General features: G+C 31.9%; 5 protein-coding genes across 8 annotated transcripts; 3 read left to right on the top strand and 2 right to left on the bottom strand.

The window, feature by feature from the left end:
- The first annotated feature begins 38 nt into the window (after window positions 1–38).
- On the top strand, window positions 39–851 carry LOC117239800 (histone H2B-like). Its single transcript, XM_033505633.1, has 2 exons — window positions 39–559; window positions 649–851. The coding sequence occupies exon 1, from the start codon at window positions 126–128 to the stop codon at window positions 501–503; it is 378 nt and encodes a 125-aa protein (XP_033361524.1). The 5' UTR covers window positions 39–125; the 3' UTR covers window positions 504–559; window positions 649–851.
- Window positions 852–1,523: 672 nt separating this feature from the next.
- On the bottom strand, window positions 1,524–2,418 carry LOC117239781 (histone H1A, sperm-like). Its single transcript, XM_033505600.1, has one exon. The coding sequence runs from the start codon at window positions 2,302–2,304 to the stop codon at window positions 1,624–1,626; it is 681 nt and encodes a 226-aa protein (XP_033361491.1). The 5' UTR covers window positions 2,305–2,418; the 3' UTR covers window positions 1,524–1,623.
- A 2,662-nt stretch (window positions 2,419–5,080) lies between these two features.
- LOC117236677 (integral membrane protein GPR180) lies at window positions 5,081–8,481 on the top strand. Its single transcript, XM_033499831.1, has 5 exons — window positions 5,081–5,457; window positions 5,542–6,049; window positions 6,145–6,282; window positions 6,356–6,611; window positions 6,674–8,481. The coding sequence occupies exons 1-5, from the start codon at window positions 5,081–5,083 to the stop codon at window positions 6,862–6,864; spliced, it is 1,470 nt and encodes a 489-aa protein (XP_033355722.1). The 3' UTR covers window positions 6,865–8,481.
- A 198-nt stretch (window positions 8,482–8,679) lies between these two features.
- On the bottom strand, window positions 8,680–10,534 carry LOC117236685 (peptidyl-tRNA hydrolase 2, mitochondrial-like). 3 transcript variants are annotated; one of them, XM_033499851.1, is made up of 3 exons: window positions 10,146–10,534; window positions 9,502–10,043; window positions 8,680–8,863 (listed from the first exon to the last, which is right to left on the bottom strand). In XM_033499851.1, exon 2 carries the CDS (start codon window positions 9,925–9,927, stop codon window positions 9,508–9,510), a length of 420 nt encoding a protein of 139 aa, XP_033355742.1. In that variant the 5' UTR covers window positions 9,928–10,043; window positions 10,146–10,534; the 3' UTR covers window positions 8,680–8,863; window positions 9,502–9,507. The 3 variants fall into 3 exon arrangements, with proteins under 3 accessions (XP_033355742.1, XP_033355733.1, XP_033355749.1); XM_033499842.1 differs by lacking the exon at window positions 8,680–8,863 and having other exon boundaries at window positions 9,285–10,043; XM_033499858.1 differs by lacking the exon at window positions 8,680–8,863 and having other exon boundaries at window positions 9,424–10,043; window positions 10,146–10,529.
- Window positions 10,535–11,357: 823 nt separating this feature from the next.
- On the top strand, window positions 11,358–21,381 carry LOC117238347 (glycerol kinase). 2 transcript variants are annotated; one of them, XM_033503206.1, is made up of 11 exons: window positions 11,358–11,600; window positions 13,700–14,007; window positions 17,701–17,780; window positions 18,080–18,338; window positions 18,430–18,647; window positions 18,778–18,990; window positions 19,065–19,175; window positions 19,254–19,510; window positions 19,586–19,791; window positions 19,862–20,161; window positions 20,655–21,381. In XM_033503206.1, the coding sequence occupies exons 2-11, from the start codon at window positions 13,833–13,835 to the stop codon at window positions 20,750–20,752; spliced, it is 1,917 nt and encodes a 638-aa protein (XP_033359097.1). In that variant the 5' UTR covers window positions 11,358–11,600; window positions 13,700–13,832; the 3' UTR covers window positions 20,753–21,381. The 2 variants fall into 2 exon arrangements, with proteins under 2 accessions (XP_033359097.1, XP_033359099.1); XM_033503208.1 differs by lacking the exon at window positions 11,358–11,600 and having other exon boundaries at window positions 13,574–14,007; window positions 19,862–20,005; window positions 20,075–20,161.
- The last annotated feature ends 122 nt before the right edge of the window (window positions 21,382–21,503 follow it).

Here is a 21,503-nt window from a genome sequence, read left to right as displayed (position 1 = left end):
AGAAACTTGTAAAAAATGCAGATGAAGTTGACGGTGATTTGGATTTGGAACTTTTTGACAAACTTATTATACAAGTTCGAAATGAATCCATTAATAATAGTATAATAAATAAACGTAAATCAATAATGCCGCCAAAAACTGGTGGGAAGGCAGTGAAGAAGGCTGGTAAAGCCCAGAAAAGTATTAATAAAGCTAACAAGATGAGACGTAGGAGGAAGGAAAGCTACGTTATTTACTATTTTATTATTTATAAAGTTTTGAAACAAGTGCATCCAGGTACTGGTATTTCTAGTAATGCCATGAGTATCGTGAACAGTTTTACAAATGATGTTTTTGAACGCATTGCAGCAGAAGCATCTCGCTTGGCGCACTACAATAAACGATCGACAATTACTTCTCGAAAAATTCAAACAGAAGTACGTTTGCTTCTTCCTGGAGTGTTGGCTAAGCATGCGGTTAGTGAAGGAACTAACGCCGTTACGAAATACACCAGCTTAAAATAAACAAATGATTACTTCAACTACTGGCCCTTTTTAGGACCACAAATGTTTAACTTATCGTGAGAACTTATCCTTTTCTATATTTTCCGTTCATATGTATTTTTACCATTTTATAACCCACTCACAAATTATTATTGGATTCATTCAGAAAATGAGCCTTAATGAAGAAATCTTTTAAAAAATTTAGTTCGAAGGTATGTACAGGATACACGTATGTATATATACCAGTTTTAATATTAATTAAAATAAATTCCTAATGTTTTATATGCGAAAAATGTATATACATCAAGTAACATGTTAAAGTCGCATAATTGTACACAAAGATAATTTATGACTTTTTGATTAGTGATTAGTGATTAGGTTTTGATTAGTGATAGCAATAGAGATTAATGATATTTCATTTAAATGAAATTGAAAATATTAACCATTTCAAGTAGTTTAATAAATTAGAAAATGGAAAGTCAATATCAAAAATGTTTACACGGTCCTGGCCAAGATTTTATATCCTTATGTTAATTATATTTCGATCTTGAAATATCGTAAACTAGTATTATAGAGAGGTCTAAGAAATAGCAAGTGTTTCTTTTCTCCATTGATAATACCCGATATGAAATATCGAATTTCTAAAACGAATTGTAAATGAAATAAACATGTTGGTCGTCGTTCTACAAAGCTGCTTACAAGAATTATTGGAATTAATGACACAACGCGACATTATTTTTAGAAATTTCGAAAATGTAAATAATAATTTTAAGTAATAATTATATAATAGTAAGTAATAATTTTTGTACTTAAAATTATAATTTTCAAATTAAAATCATAGTTCTTCAGGAATTTGTAATTAAAATTCGAGTTGATTTAATATCAACGTCAAATAATACAAATTTTCGAATTTATATTATTTATATTATTTCGAATTTATCGAGAATATGTAATATGATGATAGATTTGGGCAACTTAAAATTGATGACTAGGTTAGGTTTCTTTATTATCGTGTAAAAAAATAAAAAAGATGAAAACGAATACTGTTGAAGTTGTTTTAAGAGTTGTTCCTTATCAAATATGAATTTGTGGCCCTGAGAAGGGCCATTTATTTTTAGAATAAAATTTGAAAATTAAGCAATTATTTTTTTGCTGCTGATTTCACCGTTCTGGAAGCCGCAGCTTTCTTTGGTTTTGGGGTTCTTGTCTTAGCTGCTGGTGCTTTAGTTGTCTTTTTACTCTTTGATATAGCCTTAGATTCAGTTACAGATTTAACTTTTTCAACTTTCCCAGGTTTCTGAGCTGCTTTGACAGTAGATTTCTTCACAGCTGTCGATTTCTTAGCATCTTCGGTTTTCTTTGGGGAATTCGACTTCTTCGGCGACACAGGTTTTCGGATCGGTGACGTTTTCTTCTCTACGGATTTCTTGGGTTTCTTCAGTTTCGATACTTTGACAGTTCGATGTATCTTCTTCGACTCGGAGCTCTTAATTGTAGACAGTTTAAATGATCCAGAAGCACCTTTACCTTTTGTCTGAACAACAGCGCCAGAGGTAACGGCTGACTTCAAATATCTTTTAATAAATGGTGCCAATTTCTCTCCATCAACCTTGTATGTCGATGCAATATATTTCTTAATTGCTTGAAGAGATGATCCCTTACGATCCTTTAGTTCCTTAATGGCAGCGTTTACCATTTCAGAAGTTGGTGGATGCGAAGATTTTGGCCGTTGCGATTTTGTAGACTTCGGCTTCGCTGCCTTCTTCACTGAACTGGTGTTTTCCGCACTCTCCACAGAGCTATTCCCAACTTTATCCTCCATTTTTCAATTATAGGTACAAATAATCTCCTTGAGAAACGAAATGAAACGTTTCTCAGCAACAGATACCGAGCACAGTTAATACGTATACCGACAATGCCTACTGACGCATACTACCCCTGTATACGTTTGTGACTGCCGACCATAGAGAGTAGCCTACTGAATATGTTGAGCGTTGAGTTTCTCGAAAAACGGTGAAGCGGTAAATAATCGGTTGAATTAATGCATGATTATTTAAAATAATGCATCGATCGAGGTACAATAAATGCATGAGTAAATTGCCACGTGTATCAGGTCTTATTCAACGGCTTTTATTTTTTGCTAAATATTGTTTACTTTCATACACAGCCTGATTTTCGAACGAGTGTCTCTTCACGGCGTCAGGATAGCTTGTGGAAAAACAGTAAAAATCCTTTGATTATTGCAAAATTATCCGGTAATTTTCATTGTTAATCATTCTAATGGAACCAACGCTGCTGATTATCAAACATTTTCCGCGAAAATTCGATTAATAGTTGTGAAATTACAAGTTTAAAATAGACACTACCGAAATGCGTAGTCTTCAAGAGAATGGACGACGAAGCCTGTCTTGATGTTTTATAACTCAATGATCTATGGTATAAAATTGATGTAATTTTAGATGAATCGTACATTGATACCATAGAATAATGGTAAAATGGTAAAAATTTATAAGAAAATTAATTGAGAAAAGGCCGATTCAATACGTTTGTTTCGAATGTGATGCACAAAAGTCATAACCTCATTAGTATATAAAAAAACAAGTTATTTAATACCATTCATGCAGTATCAAGTCTGATTTTCATTTCTTTGCTAGAATCAAAATATATTTTGAAAAAAATATTAAATTCAGCCAGGTAAAGTTATTGTGGAAAAAAGAAATTTCATAAAAAGGAAAGCAATATACATATCGATGATGTGATGGTAACACGAGCTTGGTATTGCATGTGTGAACAATTTTTATTCTTATAAAAATCGCATTAGCTATTTAGAGTTTTAAAACACTTAACAATATAAATAACAATAAAACAAATAACAATATAAATCATGTGATGCAGACATAAAGATTGCATTATAAGATGGATACTAAGCATCTATTGCGCGTAAAAAATGGTTTCATGTCTTATTATAACAAAATTTTGAATTTCCCTTATATAAATTGTAATATATATGATTTCTATGATGTTTACAGTTATAATGTAGGTATATAACATAATTATTTTAACACAAAAGTGGTGCAAAATTATCAAAACATCTATTTATTTGAGATGAGAGTGTTGCTTAGTCGTTTAAAGTAGACATCTTGTTTTAAATATAATCTTTTATAGTCGTAAAGTAACATAATCCTTTATTAAGACAGCGAAATATCCTATTTACCCAATTATTGGTGTCACAGTATTTTGTAAAGCAATAATCAGGTAACATGGAATTTATTTCGTTATTTTTTAGCCTTCGTCTCTTAAATTCAATTTTTTTTTCTTAATGTGTATGTGTTCAAATTAGAAGAAAAGATCTGCATTTTTTATCATATAATTAATCAAATACTATTCACACATATGTATACATATATATATAAAAACATAATAAATGATATGTTCAGAAATGAAGTTATAAATAAAAGCAAGGTACTTTTACATAGGGTGCGCCAGTAGTTTAAGAAATTTCAACAATTTTAGCAGCTTTGTTACGAAAGAATATTATTTGACGAAATCATTCATCAAATAACATATGGTATTTTTTAATCATTGAAAACTTCGAAAAGAGTACTTTCATTTAGCGATAGCAACCCTAACTTTGAAGAAATTATTTATACTTAAGTACACAACATAGAATATATATACATATGCTTAAAGATAAATAATGGTTCTTAGATAAATAATAATTCTTTTAATTTAGGCACAGTAATAGAACAGTTTATGTTAATACAGCAAGCTTTAACTTAAAATTGTTTACATTTAATCATATTTTATTGAAAAATTGATAAAAATAAAATTATATCTAATACACATATTAATTTGGTTAATTTTTTTGTAAATAAATTGCAATACATTTTTACTAAATTTTCACATTGAGGTTATGTCTCGACTGCATAAAAATTGCATTGAGTTTGGGTTTGAATACAATTCTTTGAATACATACACGTATATTTATAATAATTTGCATTTCAATGAATTCATTATATAATGTGAACATAAACTTGCGATATATGTTTCACTTGCATATCATGTGACAATTGTTTAATCTACAAAAAAATATGTACAAGTGAATTTATTGCCCTTTTACATTTAAGATTACATTTACGTAATTGAACGTAAAAGTGAATTTGAAATAAATAAAGATCAACAGGATAGATTAGTCGAAGCATGGGTATCCTATGTAAGCGCGCGAAAATTTATGAGAACAGTGCGGTAATAGTAGTGACAAAACGTTTTGCAGCGGTCGGTCTCTTTGGGTGGGGAAAATCAATAAGAAAACCGAGGTTAAATCACGAGTATGGCTCATTAACGTTTAACGAATAAATCTTGTAGTAATATTTTTTAATATCGCGATATACATATGAATGTGTCTGTGTTTGTGAAATCTTTACACTGACGCTTTCAAAATGTGGCGTCTCTTGATGGACATGGAATTTGACTGAATATAGTGCGTACTCGGTTATCTTTAACAGCTGTGTTCAATAAGAGGAAAATGTTAAAAAACTATGAAATTGATGCTTCTTGACATCTAATTTGAGGAACGAGATATCGAGTTGCGCTTAACAATGTTAATACTTCGAGAAATTTTGTTAATTTACTTTACATTGTGTATCATATCACAAATCAACTATGTTAAAAGTACACATATTTCGGGTACCTTTAATACAAAGGAATTCTTCCGTTTTCTCATAAAATTCGGTTTTCAAAAAACTGATCGTCATCGTCAAAAAGATTCAGTTGGATATATTTTCGGCAATGTAACGTCGAAAAGCAACTTTTCTGCTCCAATAACATTGGCAGTTTTAGATCGTGGTTATTTTTTAGAATATTATGGTAATCGTACATTAAGAGACAAAAACACTGCTTGTACTCTTATGTTTAACACTTTGAATCAAAGTTCTTACGATATGCATTGTAATGAAAAAGGACAAGACTTTTTGAGGTAAGTCGTTTTTCTAAATTCTGTTTTATAATTCTTCAAAGTAGCATTAGAAACTTCAATTACTTAATGTCTTTTTTTATGAAGGAGAATACCTTGTCAAAAAGGTAAATTATGTCCAGATGAAGATTCCATATGGAACATTGTAAAGGGATATCAATTTACATATGTTATACAAGATTTTTGGCAGCCACGTTTTTGGTATATGAGTCTAGTGGCATGTTACAGAAATACAACTACTTGTCAGTGGGAATACTATGATAAACATGATGAATTAGAATATGATATTTGGCTAGTAAATGGAAATCCAAATACTAGTGGCCTAAATAGCTTAACATATCAGTTTTCATATGATAGACAGAATACTATAGAATTGTACTTGCTGTTTTTTATGTGTTACATTATACTTGTGCCACTACAATTATATGCTGTAAGATTACAAAAGCATCCTGTAACAAGATTATTCACAGCTAGTTTATTATTAGAGTTTATAGCAGTGTGTTTAATTTTGATACACGTGTTGAAATTTGCTCTTGATGGAGTCGGATATGAACAATTAGAAGTTGCTGGAGATATTTTTGATATTTTATCAAGAGTGAGTTTTAATAAATAATTTTTGTCCTCTTTATTATTTATAATCAAATAACTTATGATACTTTAATTTTACATAATTATTTTTATGTGGTTTAGACATCATTCATGTTACTTCTTCTCCTACTTGCTAAAGGATGGGCTGTAACTAGAATGGAATTGACATGGAAGCCATTGGTCTTTACTATATGGCTTTGTTATGGAGTAGTTCATATTCTCTTATATGTGTGGAACATGGTATGCTTCTATTCATACATATTTCCTTCTGTGAAAATGAAATTTCAATTAAGTACAAAGATAATATTTTTAGACTGAGGTTGATATTATTGAAGATATTGATGAGTATCAAACATGGCCAGGCTGGTTTATACTTTTATTTCGTAGTGCAATAATGATTTGGTTTTTATGTGAACTTAGAAACACTATGACATATGAACATAATACTCAGAAATTAAATTTTCTACTTCATTTTGGTGCATCTTCATTGGTTTGGTTTATTTACTTACCTATTATAGCACTTATTGCCCTTCAAGTAAGTGCATTGTGGAGGTTTAAACTTCTATTGGGTAAGTACATCATAAAATTTTGAATATAACACCATTTTTATCTGCGCACTTTATGGTTATAGGTATTACATACTCTGCTGATTGTTTTGCATATTGTGTAATGGCACATTTACTTTGGCCAACTCGAAGTGAACAATATTTTTTACTTGCACAAGGAGCAGATAATGGGGATGAACTTGATGAATTTAATGAAGCGCCACATGTATTGAATAATTATGTAGAACCTCCAGAACTTACTAAAATAATTACTTAATGTCAAGGCACAAAAGGCAAAGAATTACAGATATGAAAACTCAAACTTATAGTTTGATACATACTGTTTGCCAAATAACAAAAATTTTATAGAATTGATAATACTCTGCTATATACTTGAGACTGATATATTCTGAACACTGTGTAATTAGAGATATACTAATAATCAAATTTACATTTGTGATAGGAAGCTAATAATTGATACAATGAAGAATAAAAAAAATTGGTGAGTATGATATGAGTATCTTTAAATAATTTTTTATTTAGGAAAAATATAGACATATGATTGAGTTGTATCAGTTTGTAGATATAAATAGATGTTATTATCTTCTATGCAAGGTGTTTGCTAAAAGATGGTACAAAATTTAAAGGGTACTTCTAAAAGTCAAAGTAAGACAAAAATAAAGAATAGAAATCAACTAAAATAGCTACAGTAAAGTTCTTTACATGAATGTGGATGGATGGAAGTGGTGCTATGATATATACGCAATACAGAGAGAATATACACATATCAAAACAAACGAAAAATAACTATTACACACAGTAATATTTATATATACACGGGTATACACGGAATAAAAAGAGAGAAAGCAAGAACAACTAAAGATAGAACAACTACAGAGAAATAAATTAAATCGACATTAGTACTACAAGTTATTAACTACGAATTAATATATAAATAAAAAAGAGATTTTAAGTTACTACGTCAAATAGTTTTTCCAACGTTCCGGTTTCGTTGTTACAATAATTCTGTCGTTCTGAAATTATTCTAAGTAAGAAACGGTGACGATATCTTAGAAGTCGTTTTCAAATAAAGATATGATCATTATGGAACATATATACTGTTTACTAAATATATTTAAAGAACGTTTATCACCTCTAGATCAAAGATCAGAACAATAGACACAGACTTGCATTGGTGGCTTGAAGTTACCATCACCTTGCCAAGCTTTCGCAATATTTTTATTGTTTTTTACACGTCAGTAACTAATTCAATTAGTTGCAAATGCAATTTTCTATTTTTCACTTTCGTTTTATTTTGACTTGTAGAAATACCCTTTAAAATGTTTACCATATTTTACAAAACATTCTGTATAACTTTTATGCTACTGTATATAATAATAATTAGCTATCAGTATCTAATATCTAAGGGATTACATGTTATTTATAATGGTACTTATATATGTATAGTCTTTATTCATATTTTTTACTATTTACAATACTAGTAAATACAATCCTGTAATGTCAAATTTCAACTTTAGATTGCTCATGTCATACTCTTTTATCATAAGAATTTAACACCAAGTACTAATTTAATTCTTAATACTTCATCCATCACTATTTATTAATTATATGTGAAAATTTCAATGAGGTAATCATACACAGTTGTATTTGTAAAAGATTTATGTCTCAGTTTATTCCTAATTCCACATTCTGTACTTATGTATATTTGCTCTGTATGAAAACTGTTCCATTGCACATTTTAGAAAAGTATGAAAGCTGAAAATAAATTAATTGACTGTCTTTATGTTTATTTTATTAGTATGTATTTGTAAAAACATGTATGATTCTAATGTACATAAATGAAATTATTCATCACTATATTATACATAAGGTACTCATAAAAAGTATTCTATATGCATTAATAATTTTTTCAGTATTATATTGCAGTAAATACTGTGTTAAAATTTGAACCAATAGGATTATCATAAATATATCTTTTATACGTATTTTAATAATGGCTGTTATCGTCTTAATATATTTTTTGGTCTATAACTATACTTTTACTTTTTCTTTTAAATAAATAGCACCACAAAACATTCAAATATATGTTATTTGAAACATATAAAACTGTGATGCTTTATGTGAGAGTTTCATTCATTAACATTTATTTATGCTCTTATAGGCAACTATAACTTTTTTGCTCAATCTTGTAACAAATCAAGTATTAAAGTAATAAAATATTTACCTGGTATACTTATAAACTGTGTGCATGTATTCTGCAAGATACGATAATTCAAATATATTAATACTTATAAAAATAAATTATTACAATATAGAAAACTAAAACTATAACATTTTCTTTAGATTCATTCATAAAAATCTCACACTCAAGAAAATGTAAATAAAATAATTCTAAAAAAATTGTTCATGCATAGCAGTGCTTTTTTATTTTATAAAGAGGATCAAAATATTTGATATTCATAGGATATGTACAAATGTTTATTCTATTTTTAAAATATTGCTGAAAGTTTGTAAATTAATGTATGTGAATCAATTTTGAAAATATGTACCTATTATTCCTAGATTGGTAATTTCAAAAGTAAAAGACAAATGTGCAAATTATGCTGGCATAAGCTTGCATGCAAGATTGTATGTTATTATATTATAAAAAAATAGAGCGATAACTAAACATGTTCTAATTAAAAATATTCTGTATGTATATCTTTTAATACATAGAGTTTTTAACAACTACATTTTGTTGATATCCTCTTGTATGAAAGCTACGTAGAAAAACAAAGCATTAATAATTAATAAAGTATTAATTAAAACATAAAAGTTTCAAATCAATTATAGATTTATTTGGACAATGCCAACTAATTATTTCTTTATACACTTTTAACAATAATAATCTTACTCAAATTTATAATAGCCTTAATTGTGAAGTGAGATTGTCTATTAATTGCTTTGGACCAGGCCCAATTCCAAGAGTAGATGTTGTACCAGGTTTTAATTGAGTTTTGCCTGCATCTTTTATTATAGAAATTATTAAACCAGCTTTACGAGCATCACTAGCCAATGACATTAACTTCTCTTTATCAGATATCTGTAATACAATTTTAGGTTGACCTTGTAATAACCAAGATGCATATATTTGCTGATATTCTTCATTAGCTGATATTTGACGACAACACTCTACTGCAGCATGGGCACATTGTGCAGCAATTTTTCCCTTTCCCATGGTAATGTCTGATCTTACAACTAGCGCCATTTTATAATGTTCACCTTTTGAATATTTTATAGGATAAATAAACACACGTTTTACATAATTCATTAACGACATGTTTATTTATTTAAGTATGACTTTTCTCTTTCTTTTTGATATTTGTCCATACACACTTTGAATCTTTTTACTTGCTCTTGACACTTTCTCCAATCTTGAGTTTCTACTATACACTCCTAAAAATGTAATAAAAAATTAATAATATTTTTACATTATATGACTTCATAATTGCACATATAATATGTGTATATGTAATAATATAATAACAAAGTTAATACTTGAACTTCATAATGCAATTCCATACAACCAGTTTTTTTTAACATTTCTTCAACCGGGTCGTCAACATTTTGTTGATGTGTATTTAAATTTGGAATCATTTTACGTTTAAGTTACACGCATAATATTAAGTTTTGTGGTTATAATAGTAAAGTTTAAAGGTTATTTTTCATGTATTCGCTACACTTTAATACAACTACGGCATTTTATAATTAGTTTAGTAGTAGCAGAGATAGCAGATTGTAGAACACCATCATATAAACAGGTCTCAACCTGGAGTAGGGAAAATCGTCTGAAAATTGAGTCACGTCTAGTCGTGAAAAATCACATGGATGGTCTACAAAGTTCATGTTCTTGAGGTAGACAGATATGGGTACAGCATCCTTATCTTTTTTTAAGCGTTCATACCATGTCACGCATGCGCAGAATGCAAACCTTCCTGTTTTTCATGTTGATATTTCACAACTAGCCATAATTCAATTTTCAGATAATTTTCCCTAGGCATCAATATATAAGTGTTTCATATGTGAAACCTATCTTCTATAAAACCCGTTTATATAATCGTGGTTTAGAGTTCTGTGTATATGATTTTATTTGCAAATGTTGAAACTTTTAGCCAAATGCGAGTTTATTTTTATGATTGTATTTGTTCTATCAGAAATAACCAATCAGACTCCTCTTTCGTATGCCATGTTATGTGACAACTTACTAATTTTATATAATATAAAACAATAGAGAACATAAATCTGGTAATACTGACAAGATTGTAAGGTTGCCCTCATGTAAACATAACCTTATCAATACAATTTTCCTGACTTTATGAAATGCTTGTGTGATAATATGTGCTGCCATGCTAAATGACAATAAATAATAGATAATATAATAACCTAGATTTGTTTCTTATTTATATCTTTTTTATTTTAATCTTTTCACAGTAATTTAGTAGCACATATATTTTTACATTAATATGTCCTATTTTTATTCCGAATATTTATATCTTATTTCTACTTTATTACAATTATGGTATCTATGTATAATTATAAAAAAATAAAGCGTATTCACATCAATTTTTCGAGGAAAACATTAATCACAATCCGTCTATGCGTTCTAATACAATATTTTAAACATTGGAAATAGAACTTCAGTTGTTGTAAATACAGTGTTACCACGTTGAACATCGCCATTTACTGCGCTACCTTCAACACATAGCTGCTATTAGTGTCTTGAGTTCTCCACCAGACGACAACAAGCTATGGCATAGTAGAGTAGGCAATATGAGAAGTAATATGTTCGATTACGTGTGCCGCCAATATTCTTTGATTTTTATGTCCTATTATCTATCAGCCAGATATGCGTTAAATTAGAAAACGTGTCGATGATCGTGTATTACTGATCATACCTGCGTTCACACTGGGGCGTTAAGTGTTCTTCTGCCGGTTGTCAACTGTAACATTTTCGTAAGTATTTAACGCGTTTTTCTTATTGTGATGACTTCAACAACTTTCCTTTTCTTACGAATATAATCACTAGTCACGAGAAACTGTTCAATAAAGATGTTTCATTTATAATTCGTGTTTTTTTTCATTGTTGTAATTCGCAAGATGATATAACAATCCCATAATTCCATAGCACGTGGGTGACGTACGTAAAATAGTTATATATGAATATATTAAAACGAGATGTTACTATATTTCATTGATTTATACATAGAGATACACTTATGCATAAAAACTTTCATACTTGAGTCAATTTTATGGGTAATTGCTGCATGACAAGATATTGGAAAAAAGAAAAATGTAGTGTACAATCATTTTGCAAAAGCAAACTTGCGTGATTATACTTGACTTCTGTATTTTATACATCGCTACGTATCGCAGTATATTTTAATATCGGTTCCGTCCGTTAAAGATCGAGTTACATCACATATTAGAAGATGAATTAGTTTTACATATGTAAGTACGTGCTAAAAAACAGGCACCAAATATAATCGGTAATGCGGTTAAATAAGGTTGCAAGTATTTTAATTTAGACATGTTATTTTAATCAATCACACTACAATTATCGGATGAATAATTCGTTTTTTATAATATCATAACTTGTATCCAATTTTTATAAAGAAATGTATTTAAATTCTATTTTGAATTAAATCTTCTATTTCAATAAGAATTGTTTAAAAACGAACATATGTATGGGTAACGTAAAATCGGTCAATAATTTTTATATAATGTAATAGTGACATTATGTGCACGTTGATGGTAATTTGCTTGTTTATACCATCGTAAATAGTTTTTTGTATTTTCGCGCCAAGTAATACAGCGACTTGTGAATAATAGCAGAAGCTTTAGTTCTCATTTTGCCACTAGGTGGCTACGATTGCCTGTTGTATTCTCGTTAGTGTCCGATTTTGCGTTCAGTTTATATATAAGAGCAAGATGTTAAAGCTACTGTTGGATAGTCAGATGCTTCCCGGGTACGATCAGCGCATATTGGGGCCATTTTACAAGACCACATTATGTGTCCGGTACTTTATGGTTAAAACCTTATGAACGTATCACAAAAATTTGCTTGCTTAACTCATGTAAAACTATCACCGTGGAAGCGTTATATATAGACTATCTTTTGCCATTTGTATATAAGTAATTGTATTTTATTGTTTTTCGACGTCTAGGTATTAAATTTTGTTTTTCTAATATTTTTTATCGTTTCATTGCGTCTTTTATATAAATTGTAGTATTAACTTTTACTTGTCGGAGTCCACATTTTGAACAGTATTTGTTATGTTAAACTTTTATTCACACAACAGCAGCAGCATTATTTTGATTCTATTACTCTGGTTTGCTTTACGATGCATTTTATTGCATACCTATATGTATATATATACATATATATAGACATCTATTTATATCTACGTATTTGCGATTTTATTTTATATATCGACAATTAGATAATTATTAAATGAAGCTACAATCACAATTGTGCCACAAGAATGTTTGACGAATGCTTATATCCGTGATTCTTGAATCAGATTAAGACTGATTGAGTCAATTCTTTATTACTATAACTATACAAAATTGAACATCACTGATGGAGAAACCGAAACGAGGCCATGCGAGTAGCGATCAGTTAGTTTTGATATGAATGGATCAGTTGAAAAGCGCGGGAATTCATGAAAATGCTAATAACGGCGGATAATCTGCAATGGTAATAGGGGACGTGTGAATTACGAGAAAGCGGGTGGGATCGAACGATAGACAGTTAATTTTAGAATGTCGCTGTTGCTGCTGACGATAACCGCGACAAACGGACAAGTATCTTTCGAAACAGAGAGAGAGAGAGAGAGAGAGAGAGAGTGAGAGAGAGACGAGAAGGAACGTAACTTGGAACGGTACGTAATAAGTTTTGCGATGAGACGAAGCAAGAGGCAAGGAAAGCAGAAGGCGAACGAACAAAAGCACCGGTGGTTCGCGCGTATTCTCGTGGTCGAAGTGCGTCCGATGCATCGGGAAGATGTGCTAATAAACACGATTTTAATAAATGACCTTCGCTTTTTTTCTAGTCGGAGAACTGTGTTCGAATCATTTGACTCTGACCGTGGTGGTGGGCACAAAAAGTCAACGGTGCAAACATTCTTCTGTTTCGCGAAGAATTAGCACGCGTGCTGCTTCCACTAAATTATTGATCTATCGATCATGGAGGAAGAAATTGTGAATGGGATTGCAAATAAAAACGGGAATTCAGAAGTGGACGAAGAAATGAAACAGAACGAAGATGGGACGTTCGACGTATCGAGCTACCCGGAGCTAGACCGCTCGCAAACCGGTCGCAGAACGAGTATCTTCAAGTATTACTCGTTCAACAAGAAAGGTGAGTCCGGCCGATTTGTCTTCGATAAAATTGTAACATATAAAAAGGAATCGTTACATCGTTGTCAGTTTTGGAAAATTAGAAAAGAAAGCCATCCTGCAAGTCGTTGCAGGTTACAACATCGATGCAGCATTCGATCGATGATTTTTCTTGTGCTCGTCCAGTTGTCGAATTCCTTGTAAGTTAATCCTTTTTATCGGGAGTTATATGTGGAGCCAGAGTTTTTATCAGACATATCCGATAATAAACGATAGAGAAACGTCGATCTTCGAACCGTCGATCTTCGAACCGTCGATATTGTTTGGAATTCAAAAATTGGGAGATATAAATAGAAATATTAGATAAGGTAAACAATCAGAAATTCGAATCTGTCGAAGAAAACGTGATAATATGTGCACTTATGATTATACAGTGCATTAGTAGTCTGTTTAAAAATGTAAGAATACAGTATAATTAAGATATAAATATATTTATGCGCGTGTGCATAGCGGATAGGAACGATTGATAGAAAGAATGTTCAATTTCACGCGCGCTTATGATTTTGATTACATTCTCAGACCGATCGCCCTTAACGTCGTAAATGAGATTATTTAAATTTCCAAACTCCATTATTATTATTTGGGTTAGTTATTGGTAGCGTTCAAAGAATGATAAGTATATTTGTATTTAAACACGATGGATGGGGTTTTGCAATCGGAACAAGGAGCATTGGCATTGTGTATGCAACGATAGGTGATGCATAACGTGTCGCGCGCAGTTTCACGAGATTGACAGTCTCGTATCTTGCCGATTCTTCTGCCAAAGTATGTGTCAAACACTCTCTAATTGCGTATGGACGTTTTGAAGGCAAACGTAATCAAATCAGTTATTTAAGGTAGGTCGCGATCATACAAAAAATAGTTTTTGGCTTCCGAAACGGGAAATTTATATAAACTACTATCTATATTATTTATTTCTACTTATATACTATACTATTTATATAACAACTATCATCTATATAAATGATGTTATATAAAGTACATACTCGTTAACGTTGAGCAACAGGGAACTTGAATCATAGAGAAAGATGTATTTACGTCCCCAGTCGCAGTACATTAAGCAAAGAACGACATCTTCAAATTTCGAGCATGACCCAAATTAAAAATGCGAAAGTATTTCTTCAGTAACGATTTTATTCTGCACAATGAGACGGGCCTCGTTTCCTCAGGGCTCTCGTTCACTTCTTCCCATTGAAGAGCAAAATCGATAGCATAACTCGGTCGAAAGCCTAAACCTGTTCGCAGACAGATGAGCATAGGGAGTAGAAGGCAAAAATGCACGTTTATAGCAGCAGTAGTGTGTTATGCAACATCGTGTAGATAGTTCAGGACAAAATATTTTGTACGACGCATCGTCGTTTGTAAATGTGAGCGAACCTCTGCGGCTGGGCAATCTAGCCCATTTTTATCACGATGCATTCGGGTTGAAAGATGATACGTTTCGAGCCCGCGTGTGCATCTCGGGTTATCGTTATCTATATATCTGTATAGATGCGCGCTGTAGGCTCTCGATGCACCGAGATCGCATGTTATACGTGCCTTAAATTGGAGCAAGTCTGCAGGAGAATTGTAGGAGACCTAGTTACCTTGGTCGTTCGACACGGTTTACTTTTGTCTTGGTAGGAGAACAAAATTGGTTCGGAAATTTTAATTCGTATAATATGGAGCAAATTTGCGATTTAATAAAGTATGGATGGCGGTATATGGCATATTGAGCGCAGTTATGGTGGAAGGTAGATCGAGAGTCCATTGCGATAGGAAGGTATAAGAGTGTGTTTCGGTGTCTACCAGTCTCAGACTTGTTAGTAAAACTATCTAGAGTGGTTCCAGATGGATCGTGCAGGATAGTGGAAGACAGGTCAGAAGGTGTTTTTGTAAAGGGATAATGGTTAAATTCTTTCGAGCAATCGCATTTTTAGTGTCCCTCTGGTGGAGGGTACAGGATTTAATAGTGGCCTTTTGAAAAGGCATATGATGTTGAAGTTATGTTGTAATTATATTGTCGAATCAATGCGACGTCGAGGAAAAATTAGTACTATTAGAACGAATGAAGTTAATTAAACAACGTTGATAATGATGCTACTGGTTGCTTGCGCACATCTCGATATTTTTATAATTACAAAACCGTATAATATTTGCATAAACAAGCGATTTACATAACAGCAAAGTAAATGAACAAAAAAGACGACAAAAATTCCATATGTCATTTCACTAACGTGTTGTTTATATAGTTTTGATTTTTCCTTCAATTAATTTTTACCCGACAAATTCTTTTTCTCGCCACCCATTTGCACACCTATCGCGAGGTTATCTGTAGAAGAATTCCATTATCGCTTCTTCACGATCCTCCTTATTGATTTACAAAGAACAGCCGCCTGAAACATCGAGACAATCGAAAAAAACAGTTTAAAGTTCATATACTGAAGCACAGTATATATATGCACATAGTAGCAATAGAACCGGAAGTTCACAGGCGAATTATTTCATCGCTCGATATAAATTTCGTAAGGGGTACCAACCGCATTTAATAATTTTATTAATTACCTCAATATATTTCGTTAACGTATCGAAGCGCTTTTCAGTATTTTTGTAACAGGTACGTATCTTAAATTTTGCAAAGTGGAGAACAGGTCAAGAGCAGGAAGAGGTAATTAGCCTTCAGCGACAATGAAATCATGCCTCTTCCGTATTGCTCTATTCCGATTTAAAAAGTCGCAACGATACTCACACGCTCACTCCCGCTCCTCTCGTACTACGCGATGCGACGGGGAGAATCTTCCGTGAAATTTTCATTGGATTCCTGTAAAGATTTCTGTAAAGTGGGAAAAACGATATTAGATTTTTTCATCGAGAGATTTCGTGATGTGTAATTGAAGGTGTCGAGATAATAAAGTCGACCGAAAAGTGTTTTTATCTTTAATCAGTAAGCGTTTTAATCTTACATTACATCGGTACAAGGAAGGCTAGACTCGGTGGAGAAAATTGAACTTGGAACTATTGCAACAGACTTCGGTTTATCTTACATTGGTGATTAGATCAGACTAAGATCTACGATCTAGACTAAATAAAAAACAATTGATTGGTGAACGATCGAAGAATAGTCCATATGAATTCTGTTTAAAATTGGCAAGCCTACGTTCGTACATATATGTGTATAAATGGTATGGAAAATCTGAAGGAAAACAGGTTTTTACAATTGTATAACGATTTAACGAACAATATAGCATAGCATTAGATAAATTTAATGATATAAGCTCGATATACGAAGGTTACCAAATACTTTGCAAATACGTTGGAAGATTAATAACCGCGTTATTGACTAAGAGAAATCTTTTGAAGATTTTCTCGCATATCACGTATCAAGTTGGTTTCTAATCTTACTACTATCGTTTCAACCTACTCACGGGTTATCAAAGGACATAATGAAGCATGATAAAAGAGCATATCATTTATTATGTTATTAATCCTTCTCTTTGTGTAACAGAATTACGACGGAATCGTTAAATCAGATTGCAAGTAACACCGTTTGAATAAAATTGTGAGACGTGCATTGTACATGGCATGTTCATCTTTTTCCTTTTACTTTACAATTCAAAACTGTGTTTGCCAGATCTTGTAAACGTCACGCTGTAATAATATTACGTTTGCTTTTTAGATACAATGCCAAACTTGACGAAGAAATCGGGCCCTCTTATCGGAGTAATTGACGTTGGCACACGGACCGTTCGCTTTGTGGTGAGACATTTTTACAGTACAGTGTATAGTTATTCGACGTTGACTTTATTTGAGTTGATGTTTCATGTAGAATCCTTTTACTACCAGCTATTCTTGACAGAAATCATTTAAACTGGAATAGTACTTCTTACACTATAACTTTTTTAATTTGGATTGTAACAACTGTTATGATCCATGCTATGAATGTATACATTGCTCGAGTATATAGAGTTGTTAACATTAATGGTTTACTAATTGAATCTATACCTTTCGGAAATAAGAGGAACATAAAATGGAAATAAAGCAGAATTGCGTTGCAGGTGTTCAATGCAAAACACATAGCTGAAGTGGCGTCTCATCAAATCGACATAGAACAAATAAGTCCGCAAGAAGGATGGATGGAACAGGACCCGAGAGAGATTCTTTTTGCGGTAAAGACGTGCATCAAAGATGTTGTTCGGAAATTGGATGTGCTTGGATTGAGGATAAACGAAATAATAACGATCGGTATTACAAATCAAAGAGAAACCACATTGGCATGGGATTCAACGACCGGTGAACCGTTATATAATGCGATAGGTGTGTCTTGATAATCATAATGTAATATATACATAATATAATATCATAATATAATATAATATAATGCTTATTAATTCTTCTACTATTCCAGTGTGGTCTGATATCAGAACGAATCCGATCGTCGATCAGATAATAGCCAAGTTTCCGGATCAAAGTAAAAATCATATCAAACCACTATGCGGTTTACCAGTGAGCCCGTATTTTTCGGCACTAAAAATTCGTTGGATGAAAGATAACGTGCCCACTGTTAGAAAAGCGATGCGAGATAAGCGATGCAAAGTGGGCACGATGGACACCTGGATCGTTTGGGTATGTGAGTACTGTACGTTTGAACGTAGAGCTTGTCTAGGATTCGAAAACAATTATTATACCTTACAGCAAAAGGAATGATAGATGATGACATTCATGATCCAGAGAATTCATTGAAAAATGGTTACAGAATTTAACGGGTGGCAAAGATGGTGGATTGTATATTACTGACGTAACTAATGCGTCGAGGACCATGTTAATGAACATAGAGACCCTCTCATGGGATCCCACGTTATGCAGATATTTCGACATTCCTATGCAAATATTGCCAGAGATTAAAAGCAGCGCTGAAATTTACGGAAGTATTGCGATTGGTCCATTGAAGGGTATCACCATATCTGGTGTAAGTTACATTTCTACAGGCATTTGAAAAAATTGATGTATGTGTCAGACATATAAGACTCTTCATATTTTTAGATTTTAGGAAATCAGCAATCAGCGTTAGTTGGACAAAATTGTTTAAAGAAAGGACAAGCGAAAAATACATATAGAGGTGGATGTTTTCTGCTCTGTAATACAGGAACGACAGTATGTAATATAGATAGATAATATAGCGTGATTCGTTCTAGTATTTGATTAGGAATTATAAACTGTTACAATTTTTAGCGTGTGCATTCTTCTCATGGATTAGTTACAACAGTGGCATATCAATTGGGTCCAAATAGTCCAGCTGTTTATGCGCTGGAAGGTTCAGTTGCAGTAGCAGGTGCTGCTATTAAATGGTTGCGAGATAATATGAAACTTATAAAGGATGTTCATGAAAGCGAACATTTGGCTCAAAGTGTTTTCAGTACTGGCGACGTATATTTTGTACCAGCTTTTACAGGACTGTACGCTCCATATTGGAGAAAAGATGCGAGGGGGTAAGTACAACTTTATGAAGTCTTGCTACATATAAAATCGATATACATATCGTTTACTTAAAAATATTTTTACAGAATTATTTGTGGTCTTACTGCATTTACAACGAAACAGCATATAATAAGAGCATCATTAGAAGCTGTTTGTTTCCAAACTAGAGATATTTTAGAAGCTATGTACAAAGATTGTGGTTTTCCATTGACTAAGTTAAATACGGATGGAAAAATGTCAACAAATAATCTTCTTATGCAATTGCAAGCAGATCTTTGCGGTACGCCAGTATGTAAGTACACCTTATTAAGTATTATCAGAAATAAATAAACGTATGCATTAATGTTTGTACTTATTGGCAGTCAGATCAACGATGCCGGATATCACGGCGTTAGGTGCTGCAATGGCTGCAGGGCATGCAGAAGGTATAGATGTTTGGGAATTAGAAGGTGAAGAGATAGAAAGAGTGCCCAGTGATACATTTTTACCAACGACCACACCAGAAGGTAAAAAACTTTCAAATTTAATGACATCCATATTTTATCTTTTACGAAATGTTTTTCTTCTTTCTATAGAGAGAGATGCTAGGTATACAAAATGGAAAATGGCAGTTGAAAGAAGTTTAGGTTGGGCGGCAGTAAAGAGATCTGACCAAATGACAGGTAAATTTTATAATATCGAGCAAGTAAGATCTGAGATTTCAGGTACATTTAAAGCTATATTCCTCACTTTCCGCCGTAATTTAATTCGTTATTGAATTCCTATCCTTCACCTGCATGCGCTTATTGTAAATGTATCATGCTCATAAATAAAAAGAGTCAGTGTATGTTTGATGGCAATGGGTTTTCCCTGTAAAATGCTAAAATTAATTTAATTTGTATTGGATTGTCTAATAACTACTTGATACTATGGAATGGTTTGTTAACATTTACCTTAAATCCTTGTCCCAGACTTCTGTTTATAAATAAATATATGACCTCGAATATCTTGTTGTTGTTTATAAGCGTACGTATATCTATGTATGAGTGAAATCATGTGAGAGCCTGTGGTTTCGTAACTTAATTCAAAATCAACAATTGAATTTTATGTGAAAGCTCTATTAATTGTTGGGAATCTTCGGGAAATTTTAATGTGTTTGCTTATTTAATGTTCCAGACGAAAGATATTACGTATTGGCATCGGTCCCTGCAAGTTGGTTCTTAATGACAAGCTTTATTTTGTTACGATTAAGTTATTATTTGAAAAATCGGTGACAACATTCATATTGTTACAATGGAGGATCACTTAGATAGCAGATAGCCTATATTGTATTACAAATGCAAATAGGAGTATGATTACCAAGCTTTAATTATAAATAGTAGATCAAAATATGACCATCAGTAACCGATTAAAAAACAAAAAAGTAATACAGGTAAAGACAGCTTTGATTCAATTGAGTAGAACTACCTATACTTTCAAACTTTGCCAAAAGAAATCAATATAGTTAATTAAATGAAGCGCGACACAGTAAATAGCTACCAAGTTATTCGGAATTTCAGAGAAGAAAGTACTAGAAACAATGCACACATACAATAATTTAAACAATCCATTTATTCGTTATTTTTTATTTGTTGTTGATACAAGATAACGTGATATTTCGCGAACCATTACTGCCAAGTTAACAGACACAGGGCTATAGTTTTATATAGTTTTGTAGGATTGTAAGCATTCGTAATATTTTAGGATTTACAATTAATTAAATTTTTATAATTTCAACTATTTTCGTCGCTTTATTTTGTACGTTTAATTTATTTGTTATATCAACAAAAAATCCTGTATGTATAATGTTACAACTATTGTATCATAAAATCAAACATTGGAAATACACGTTCGTCTTGTTTTACCACTGTGTTTATTTTTTCAATTTTGACACTCGATCAAAATATATCCAAGCGATTAATAAAAAAATAAGAGATGTAATCTGGAAAAGTCGTCAGTGTTTAAATAGAGCGCGCTATAAGAGCG

This window comes from Bombus vosnesenskii, unplaced genomic scaffold, assembly GCF_011952255.1.
Source record: "Bombus vosnesenskii isolate JDL3184/JDL3185 unplaced genomic scaffold, Bvos_JDL3184-5_v1.1 scf7180000013264, whole genome shotgun sequence".
Taxonomy (NCBI): Eukaryota; Metazoa; Arthropoda; class Insecta; order Hymenoptera; family Apidae; genus Bombus; species Bombus vosnesenskii.
This window is presented reverse-complemented; position numbering and strand designations above follow the sequence as displayed.